Below are 11,753 nucleotides of genomic sequence, written 5' to 3'. Positions count from 1 at the left end.
TAAATGTAAAAATCCTCTAACATCGTAAGTAATTTTTTTTGAGATATAATGTTTGTTTTAATATGCGTCGAAAGTTGAAATTGCTGCCTCCGCCTACTGATGTTTTTGTCAACAACTTATTAGTTGTTGAACTATATCCTCTTGCATGAGATAATGTTTGTGTTAACAAACTTGTAAAAATTATTGTGATTATTGTCATATCGAGTATCTATTTAATTTTTAGGTATATTGTTTGTATTAATATGTGTCTTAATTTGCCCAAAAATAAATAATTTTTACCTATTTCTGAATTATAATTTTCTTGGGGCTATGATAACACAATTGAGACTTTCGTCCAGTTTGTGTTATTTTCGAGATTTAATTGATAAGCAAATAAAATTGGATGAAAGTCACATAGAAGCCCTAGAGACGACGCCTTTTCACAACTTTCTCAAGTTACACACATCCTTGAGCAATGAGCAAATTGCAATTGATTGCTTGATTCAAAATTTTAATTCCGATACATGCTCATTCATAATTGGGAATAAAAATTGTGTGTTTGGTATAGATGATATTCACCGAATTAGAGGTTTGCCAAAGGAAGGAATTTTGATAAAAATGAGTGGGACAGCGTCTAATACAATCTACACCAATTTTGTAAAGAATTATAAGACACTCAAGGAGAAGAAGAGTAGTAGTTCTAAAGGCAAGAAGAAAGCCGATGAGAAAAAAAAGGCGGTGATTTGGGGGAAGCGCGATAGAATGGCCGAGATGATTGTAGAATGAATAATTAAGACCCTATAATATGTGTGAAACTTATTGTGGCTTTCATTATCGGCTTCATATTATGCCCGCGAAAATGTAAGACATGTCCCTTATGGGCATTTAGATATGCGGAGCAGTTAACAACTTTGAAGAAATATAATTGGTGTCATGCGGTATTTACTTTTCTTTGTAAAGAGATGAATAAAGCAAAGAAGTCTCTTAGTATAAGGGGATTAGGTCAGCGCTCAAATGCTGGGTACATGAGTGGGTTTTCCTCTGTTTTACTGGTGAGTTACATGAACATTATTTTGTATATCTTTTCAATTTGATAATGATTATTGTTTATGCACATGCTAATGTACAGTTTCTATATCTATATTGTAGGTTTGGTTTTATGAAAAAGTAGGGGAATTAGAGTACACTACAGATATTGAAATGTTACCGCCGCTCTTTTGTGTGAAGAATACAGGAAAGTGGAGGAGGACTATTATGAACAAATTATATAGAGATCCGAAGTTTCTTACTGATAATGGCGAAGAGAATACTCCTCTTATTCATAGGGCATCACCAAGAGTATTTGTACATATCTTTGCTCTCATAGTTTATTATTTTATGTCTCATTTTTTATGTTCTATGTCTGCAACTATAGTATAAGTACTAATACTTGTATTTTTTTGTCTTATAGGAATCAAGGAAAGCTGAATTAATTGCCTTAATTGTGGAGAAGACGTACGAGTTGAACGAGCTCACTAAAGAATTACGAGAATTAGAAGAGCATAGTGCTAGATGCAAAAAACAAAACAAGGAGAAAGTGGATGACAGAAATGTAAAATTTGAAAATAAAAGCGAAGAGGATATGAAAGCTAATGAATATGAGAATTTGGAAGAAACTGAGGAAGCCGATATTGATAATGACATTTTGATGAGCCCAAGAGACATGAAAATTTTAGAAGAAGCTGGGTGAGTTTAGTTTTTTTTTAATTCTCTTGTAAATTTACTTTTTATACTTTTCGTATAATTCTTGTGTTAATCTTTGTTAATTATATGCATTTCAACTCCATAGCGATGTTTCTCAAAAAGAGGACGGTGGTAATGAGAATAAAAAAGAAACCCCATCTATCAAACGGGCTGTCAGAAAGAGGATGAGGAAGGATGGACCCTCTGTTACTTCACCTTATATGCGTCTAGATCAAGCAAAGGAAGGCACAAAGAAGAAACGTGTCATCCAGATATTGGATAGTCCTGAGCGGAAAAAAGTGCAAAAATGAAGATGGCTTCATACCTACATCTCTCGACTATCCAGGTAAGGTACTGGTCTATGATTATGAAGACAAATTAATTGAAGACTTTCTACAATCGAAAGTGACCAGGTATTTGTTACTGACTTATTCTAATAATAATCTTTGAATTTACTTAATTTGTGTTGCAATTTTCTCACCATGTACTTGCATATAGTGATACATACATTTGGAAGTGTGCCGAAGCAAGCGTATCTCACTTAAATGCTTATAAACTATTGACAGGAGGTGAACTCAGTGATGATGTAGGTTCTAAACATTTGTGTTATGGTTTGTTTGATGTTGTATATAAAATCACTTATATTAACTACTTTATTCATTCATGGTAAATTTTGTAGGTGATCAATGCATTTGTTATTCGGCTTTGGAACAAGTTTGAAACAACTAATAGTTATGATCGAAAGATACATGTCACAAGGCTTTGGCTTGTAGTAAGTATATCCATGTTGTTTCATTAGTTTGTGGTTTTTATTATTATATAACACTACATTGTTGACATTGATTGTCACGCCCCGCTTGCCAAAATACACGGGAATCGGGACGCGAACAAGCCCGCGACGTATTAGACTGAGAAGAATATACACTATCATCATTTTTTTTTCTTTCTTTCTTTTCTTCTCAATCTAATACGCTAAGCGTCTGGAAATAAAAACAATACGAAGTCACAGGCCCCCGATCACAATCAGCAAGAATATAATAGACAAACTCAGAACAGAAAATATACATATCACAATGAATAACATCCGAGACATAATATACGGGTCAGACATGCCCTTATACAAAACTGAACAAATGAATACTGAAAAGATACAAAATATACTGATCAAATAGAAATGGAAGGTAGTACAAAAGAAAACGGATGACCAACAACTAAGCTTCAGCTTCTTCTGCTCCGTCTGCAGGGCACTCCTGCTGAGAATACTCCGCTCTGGCGCATCTCTAAGCTGAACCTATTCTTCTCCTAAGTCTGACGTACACCAGAGAAAACAGGTATACGTCAGGTGCATGGCGCACGGCAAGACCCGACCCCACAAAGAAAAATAGAACGAACGAAAATCCAAGCAGAAAACGATACGATAACAGAAATGACAAAAGAACGTGTAACTGGAAATCTGACAAAATCAACATGCGAAAACACTACTAAAACATGATAATCATAAAGCATCCAAAATCGATCAGGTGACGAGATCATGCAGCTAGCGATCAGTCTAATCACTCAAGTAACGAGGTTATATAATAGATGGAATTAATACTTAAAAATCTACAACTCGAGACGTAGTACGTCGAGCGAAATAATCCAAACAAGGAAACCCTCATGTATATACCATATGTCTCGAATTGTAAATAATTAAATATTAACCCCGATCTATGTATAAAAAGAAACACAACTGAACTACCTCTCACAAGAATTCATACCTAGCCAAGAATGAGGTCATGTAACTAGCCATTCTATACAGGTCACTGGTTTACATCTCTCACAGAGTCAAAGTTCATATTATCGGATATCTGGTTAACAACCACATCTCACTAGTACCTCAGACCCATCCCAGTGCGAAACGATTCACTGGTGCGTGCCTGGAAATAATCAATAATCACAATACCACCGCTCCTCAGACCCACCCCAGTGCGAAACGATTCACTGGTACGAACCTGGAAATAATCAACAATCACAATATCACATCACCTCAGACCCACCCCAGTGCGAAACGATTCACTGGTGCGAGCCTGGAATAACAATACACATCCGATCACTGCTCCTCAGACCCACCCCAGTGCGAAACGATTCACTGGTGCGAGCCTGGAAATAAACAATAATCACAATACCACCGCTCCTCAGACCCACCCCAGTGCGAAACGATTCACTGGTGCGAGCCTGGAAATAAACAACAACATATCCGATAATATGAACTCAGACCTTCCCATCCCAAGTCCAAGTCAACAACTCATATCTCACGGGTCACTATGGTCAAGCAATACTCGCGATTCTCAACTATAACAATGTATAAATGCAATGAATACTATGTAACAGTGTCATGAATCATTAACAGGAAACGTGAACGACTACTAATAACAGTGCAAGATTAAACTACAACTATCAAATAAATATACATGAAATATCAAAATTTCCAATCATCATGCTCATAAATTTATTAATTCCAAAAATAAATCCTTTTAATTTATTTCTCATAAATTACTCAAAAATAACCTTTTAAATATATTATTCCATATGAACAGTAACTTTCATTTTTTTTCTTTTTAATTATTCTAATTTTCTTCTTCGATAACAACTCTTAAAATTTATCTAGCTTTCAAAATGCAAGTTTGTCATTTTATATTCATCATTTCACAAGTAATCTACCACAATAATACTTAACAACATTCATCATCATCCCACGCATAATATCATAATCTAAACAACATATATAATAAATAACATATATAGAAATTGTAATGGTAATGAGGTGATGCGGGATCTTGCACATAAATAATCTACAACAAATATAAGAACTGGAACGAAACTAAACAAGGATCGGGATCTTGCCTCGGGTTCGTCGAATGATTCGACGCTGACGCGAAGGCCAGGCGGCGAGCTCGGGTCGGGGTCGCTGGTTGGCGGGTGCGACGAGTCGGGCTCGCCGGCAGAGCGGGAGGCTTGCTGCTGTGGCGGTCGGACAACGGCCGGAAGGGGGAGTTGGACGGCGGCGCTCGACGGGCGTGGGGAGGGACGATGAGGCGCGATCGAAGCAGTGGGTTGGCGAGGCGGACGTGGTGGCGGCGGGCTTCAGGCGTAGGTCTCAGCGGTCGCGGGCGTCCGGGAGAGAGAGGGGCGGCGGCGTTGAAGGCACTGGAGGCTTGGGCTCGTTCGTGCGGCTTGTATGTGTGTGAGGCGGGCCGGCTGGAGGGAGCGCTGACCGGCGCGTGGGGCGGGTTGCGCCAGGACACGGGCTGTCGAGATGGTTGCGGGGGTGAGGTGGCAGGAACGCGACGCTGGGCTGGGGCGGCTAGTCCTCAGGGCGGTGTCGAGTTCGTCGAGGCGGACGGGTGGTCGAACTGGGCTGGAGCTTTGGAGGGGTGGCGGCTGGGCTTGCCGGCGGCGAAGCGGGGCGTCGGGCGGCGGTCAGAGCTCGGGTGCGGGGTGAGGGCGGTCGGGTTCAGTGCTTGAGGAAGAAGAAGAAGGAGAGAGGGTGGGTTTTCTTTGGGTTTGCTTGAAGAGAGAGAGATGGATCTGAGAGAGGAAGAGAGAGGGTACGGTGATGGAAATAAGAGGAGAGAGAGAGAGGATTGATTAGGTATTCTTTTTTGAATTTCGAAATAAGAGAAAAAATGGAAGGATTAATTTTGGCTGGAGAAAATCATGGGTAGTGATTTGGGGTTGATTGGAAAGTAGTTATGGAAAGAATTCAAATGAGAAAAAAATAAGAGAGGGAAAATTCGAAAATTTCAACATAATATTTTGAATTATATTAATAATTAATAATCAACCAAAAATATTTTTATTAATATTTATATACTACTGTACTATACTCAAGTTTACATCAATAATAACAAGGTCATTAATAATATTAATCACCAAATGATTATATATAAAAATTACTAAACCGTAAATTAATATTTAGCAGAATTAAAAATACAAGACTATATATTTTATTATTTATTTATTTTGAAAACTCAGAAAATTCCAGAAATTAGGAAAAATATTAATAAGATAAAATTTAACATTTTAAATACTAGAAAATTTTATTTAAATACGTATCAAAATTCACGGTTGTTACATTGATGCATCTTTTAGCAAGCATTTCTAGATGGAAATCGTGAAATGGTGGCAAAACGAATGAAGGAAAATGTTTCTCAACAGAAGTTCTTAGAGTGTGAAAGAATTCTAATCCCGATTGTCAGCTCCGGACATTGGCACATGGTAGAGTTAGTGAGAGAGGAGAAAAAATTCTATCACTACTCCTCAATCAAATCCCCCATTTATACCGCCGATGCTGCGAAATTTAGAAATAAGTTTATGAGTTTCATACAAAGTAATTGGAGATTGGGGAAATTGGAGCATCATGTTATTGTGTCAATTGACACGCCACAACAAGGACCGTAAGTGTTTCATGCATTTCTAATATAAATGTTCATATTTTCTCAAAGTCATTTTCAATATTGTTTGTTTTTCTTAAATGCAGAACTTTAGATTGCGGGATCTTTATGATTGAATTTATTAACAGCATTGTCGAAAAGCGGTCGATAACAATTTCAGAAGGAGATTGTGCAAAATATAGAGCAAAGTTTTGTGCAACTCTCTTGTATGCACGCGATTCACCTTTTTTGTAAATATTATTTAAATTTTCACCATGGTGTTTGTTTTGTATGCAATATGTGGATGATATTATGTGGATGATATTATGTGGACGATACCCTCATTTGATATTATGTGGTTGATATTTTGTAAGTCTTTGTTCTAGAGAAAAATTTATTGTACCCAGCTATTAAAATTTTGTACCTACTTATGGACGTTTTGTACCTAGTTAGGCACGTTTTGTACCTTGTAGTTCTTAAAAAAATTATTGTACCCACTTAATCAAGTTTTGTACCCACTTAATCAAGTTTTGTACCCACTTATGCATGTTTTGTACCTTATTGATCTGAAAAAATAATTTGTACCCAGTTATTAAATTTTTGTACCTACTTATGGACGTTTTGTACCTAGTTAGGCATGTTTTGTACCTCGTAGTTCTTGAAAAAATTTATTATACCCAGTTATTAAAATTTTGTACCTACTTATGGACGTTTTGTACCTAGTTAGGTACGTTTTGTACCTCGTAGTTCTTGAAAAAATTTATTGTACCCACTTAATCAAGTTTTGTACCTACTTAATCAAGTTTTGTACCTACTTATGCACGTTTTGTACCTCATTGATCTGAAAAAATAATTTGTACCCAGTTATTAAAATTTTGTACCTACTTATAGACGTTTTGTACCTAGTTAGGCACGTTTTGTACCTCGTAGTTCTTGAAAAAAATTATTGCACATACTTAATCAATTTTTGTATCTACTTATGCACGTTTTCTACCTACTTATGCACGCTTTGTACCTCATTGATCTGGAAAAAAATATTGTACTTACTACTTACTAATGTTTTGTACTCAATTATGCATGTTTTGTACCTCATTGATCTGAAAAAAAATTATACCCAGTTATTAAAGTTTTGTACCTACTTATGCACGTTTTGTACCTACTTAAGTACATTTTGTACCTCGTAGTTCTTGAAAAAAATTATTGCACCCACTTAATCAAGATTTGTACCTACTTACGCATGTTTTGTACCTCGTAGTTCTTGAAAAAGTTTTTTGTACCTACTTAATCAATTTTTGTACCTACTTATGCATGTTTTCTACCTCATTGATCTGGTAAAAAATATTGTACTTACTACTTACTAATGTTTTGTACTCAATTATGCATGTTTTGTACCTCATTGATCTGGAAAAAAAATTGTACCCAGTTATTAAAGTTTTACACCTACTTATGCATGTTTTGTACCTACTTAAGCATATTTTGTACCTCGTAGTTCTTGAAAAAATTTATTGTACCCACTTATTCAAGTTTTATACCCACTTATTAAAATTTTGTACCAACTTAGGCACATTTTGTACCATGGCTGTGTTAAAAAATTTCTACCAACTTAATCAATTTTTGTACCCACTTATACACATTTTGTATCTCATAGACCTGGAAAAAATTTTGTACCTCATAGACCTGGAAAAAATTAAATTCAAATTATCATCCATACATGATTAATCCATACAACCACATTATCATCTATACAACCAAATCATCTATATGTACATAAACTTTAATTTAAATTATCATCCATACATGATTAATCCATACAACCATATTATCAGCCATACATGATTAATCCATACAACCAAATCATCCATACGTACATAAACTTTAATTCAAATTTTCAACATTCTTCAGAAACACATGCTTTGTTTTGGCCCACTGTTAACTTTGTTTTGGCCCTCCGTTAACTTTCTCGACCACCACCTGCAACATTTTTCATCTACAAAAAAAATTATAACTTTAACATGACAAATGCATTGACAGGAAAAAAATATTAAATCAAGATTAAATATAATACCTTAGCTAAAGGACAACTCGTTATATAATGTCATTTTCCCTTACAAAATCCACAAAATCTTTGTTTCTTATACCCTTTTCATGTGCTATCTCCATTCCGGACTTAATTCTAGTAGTTTGTGCTGGTCGTACCTTCGTGGCAATAGGCTTATCTGGATCACGAATAGTGATTTGAGTTGCTTCCTCTACAGAGATGAGTATGGATGAAGAAGAATCTTATTGCTGGCATTGCTCTCATTTCCATTGTCGTTAAGTTCCTTTTCTTTCTTGTAAGCACTAACTTCTTCAAAAAACGAGTCTAAAAAGCACTAAACTTATCATAAAGTGTACTTGAAGTCAATGTATCTTCTAGTGCCTTGTTACATCTACTCCTAAGGGGCCAATGTTTAATGATAGAGAGTTGGTTTTCACTATTTGAAATGCAATTTCTAACAACTCCGCAACCAACATGTCTTGCTTTAATTGTCCATCGTTGCATGATATATCTTGATGGAATTTCTAATACTTGCTTCTTTACTAAAATGTGCAAGCTATGTTTGCATAATATACCTTCCATCTTAAATTTCGCACAAGAGCACTTAATTCTTTTATCTTTGGATGCATTGAAAACAACATGATGCTTTACCCTCTTCTTGCTCTCAGCCTCGCTATCTATATTCCAAACTGCATAGGTAGCACTTACGCCGTCCTTCGACAACTTTTCATGAAGCATGGAGTAACTATCCTTGAGTTCTTTCTGAAAGATAGTAAACAGATTCTTCGTATAATTCTCCCGAGCTTGTTTTTCAATGGGATGTTCAATTATCAATGTAGGAACTGAGTTTGTGGACTTAAAATCTTGCTCAAGTTCAGCGGCTCGGCGAGCTTCGACATCATTATCATATTGCTTAACAAAATCATGTAACTCGGTATTTGCATTCACAAAATGATCAAAAAAAGTATTAATTCCCTCACTCCACTGAGTAGATGTCATTCCTGCAGTAAAATTATCTTTAAGATAAACTGGAACCCAATGGTCTCGATGATTGTATAAATTTACTAACCAATTCCTTTTATCTGCACCATATTTGTCCCTCATTTCTTCCCAACGCTTTACAAATTTTTCTTCTGATTTACTCCAATACCATTTGTTATACTTTATACCAACATCCTCACCATAATCATTATGCATTGATTGAAGATTTTGTAAGGCATTCCTACGAAGGTGCCAAGAACAAAAGCGATGGCGAGTTTTAGGAAAAACTTTGTGAATAGCACCACACATAGCTTTATCTTGATCAGTGATGATTGTTACTGGTGCTATACCCGACATACATTTTAACCATTGGCTAAATAACCATATAAACGTCTCCTCCGTTTCATCGGCCAGTAACGCACACCCAAATAGAGTAGACTGTCGATGATGGTTAACGCCCGTAAATGGTGCAAACGGCAATTTTAAATTGTTCGTTCTATATGTAACATCAAAGCAAACAACATCTCCAAATTGCAAGTAAGAAGTCCTCGACCTACCATCCATCCAAAAAACACTTCTCATCGTCCCATCATTTTCTAAATCAAGTGCGAAGTAAAATTGAGGATCAGATACCTTTTTCTCTTGAAATTGACGAACTATGTTCACGCACTCATGGCCGACGTTGTTTCTTCGTTTAAGTCTAAGTTGTGCTTGGCATTCTTGTTGAGTGAGAGAGCCTTGTTCATTGCCATGAGCAACGTCTACAACCTTACAAATGGCAGAAGGCCGTAAACCTTGATTGTCAAGAGTATCTATCAACCTTTTTGTCGATTGAGCTCGATGAAGTGTCCGATGTGAGTAGTGCTTCTTTACCCGAGTTGGGGTGGTTAATGGATGACCATTATGCTTACTGTTTAACTTTCGGACCACCCATTTTTCAGTGCTTCTATCAAGTCCAATAACCATCCTTGCGTTGCATCCACATCTTGTATCGAACTTTCGAATTACATTCCGACCATCTTCTCTTTTATCTTTTAAAGATTTAAAGCCTTCTTTGTCACATACAAATATTCTAGATAGGATTGCATCTTTCTTTCTCGACCAAGCTGTGTGACCCTTGCGAACACCAAATCCCTTAAGTCTGGCGTATGCATTGTAGAAATTATAAGCTTCCTCATGAGTAGAGAACTCCATTCCGATATATGGATCAACGCTGTTTAAATTATCTTCACCATTTTCAACGCCCATAAGCTCATCACCATTCTCCTCATGCTCGGATGCCTATAAAAATAGAGAAACAAAACTCATGCTAAAAGACAACTATTTTGGTATATGTCATTAGTTAGTAGTACACTATAAACAATAAGATATTATCACCTGAGGGGGAAGCCATGTTGTAGATAGTAGATCATGGTCCTGGCTTTTATCTTCTTCCATTGTTGCCTCACGTGAGAGAATTGGTGGAGTGTCTATACAAGCTATCAAATTATCACATATAAGAAGTTCAAAATCGCTCAAAAAACGTCATCAAGTTGATCTTTCAATTTCACTAAACAATTTCTAAACGATAGTTTAAACCAAATTTAAAGTTTATATCCAATTTAACAATACATGGCAAAAATAGCTCTAAATTATCCGGCTCGTAGCCATAGAGTGAGTGCTGCAAACCAAGTAATGTATGAGCTGAAATTAAAAGGAAGAAGATAGATCCAAGGAATATGCATGAGGGAAGATAGAACCATCATGAAATCCACTAGATCTAACAGGAACGCCAACTAGAACTAACATGCCTCGTAATAGAACTAACATCATCTCCATTAGAGCTAACATGCATCCCGGTAGCATTAACATGCATTTCAGTTAAAACTAACACGTTAATTTAGAGCTAGCTAACATGCATTTCAGTTAGAACTAACACGTTAATTTAGACCTGATGCCTTACCTCGGTGGAGGCGAGCTCGACAGCGGCGAAGTGCGATGAGCCGGCGGCAACACTGAGCGGGGACGGCAAGCGCAGGCTGCGGCGATTTCGTGAGGTGGAGAGGAGGGGGGAGGTGATGGCGAGGATGACGTCGAGGGCTTGATCGATCTCCGGAGGCGGCGATGAACCTGAGGGCTGAGCTCGAATGCCGTCGGAGGCGTGGCTGATGACGAGGGGTGAGCTCGATGGCGAGGACGAGTAGACGGCGATGACCCGGCGGCGACGCTCAGCTGCGGTGATCTCGGGCGCTGGAGAGGAGGAGGGGAGGTGATGGCTAGGGCAAGGGGACGGCGGCGACGCTGATCGGGGACGTCGAGACACAGGCCGAGCTTGGGCGCCGGCGCTTTCGGGCGGTGGTGAGGGGGAGGAGGTCGGTGATGGCGACCGAATGCGCGATCTTGAGCCGGCGGCGACGCTGATCGGGGGCGGCGAGCTCCGGCGGCGATTTCGGGCGCTGGAGAGGAGGAGGCGGGAGGTGATGGCGCGATCTGGGCGGGAGAGATGAGAGAGGGGTAGGGATTTTGGGGGGATGGGATTTTCAACGAAGGGCTCAGATCTCTCTGAGGGGTTTTGAATAAACGGCCCAGATCGCGCATCCTCAGATGACAGCCTACGGAGTCACCGCAGATTCACTTGACCC

The 11,753-nt window shown here is 38.0% G+C and overlaps 1 protein-coding gene across 1 annotated transcript; it reads right to left on the bottom strand.

Annotated features, from left to right (window-relative positions):
* LOC109835470 (protein FAR1-RELATED SEQUENCE 5-like) lies at positions 8,363-11,620 on the bottom strand. Its single transcript, XM_020403449.1, has 3 exons — positions 10,510-11,620; positions 8,727-10,413; positions 8,363-8,475 (listed from the first exon to the last, which is right to left on the bottom strand). Exons 1-3 carry the CDS (start codon positions 10,567-10,569, stop codon positions 8,363-8,365), a joined length of 1,860 nt encoding a protein of 619 aa, XP_020259038.1. The 5' UTR covers positions 10,570-11,620.

This window comes from Asparagus officinalis, chromosome 3 (genome assembly GCF_001876935.1).
Source record: "Asparagus officinalis chromosome 3, Aspof.V1, whole genome shotgun sequence".
In the NCBI taxonomy this organism is placed as follows: Eukaryota; Viridiplantae; Streptophyta; class Magnoliopsida; order Asparagales; family Asparagaceae; genus Asparagus; species Asparagus officinalis.
This window is presented reverse-complemented; position numbering and strand designations above follow the sequence as displayed.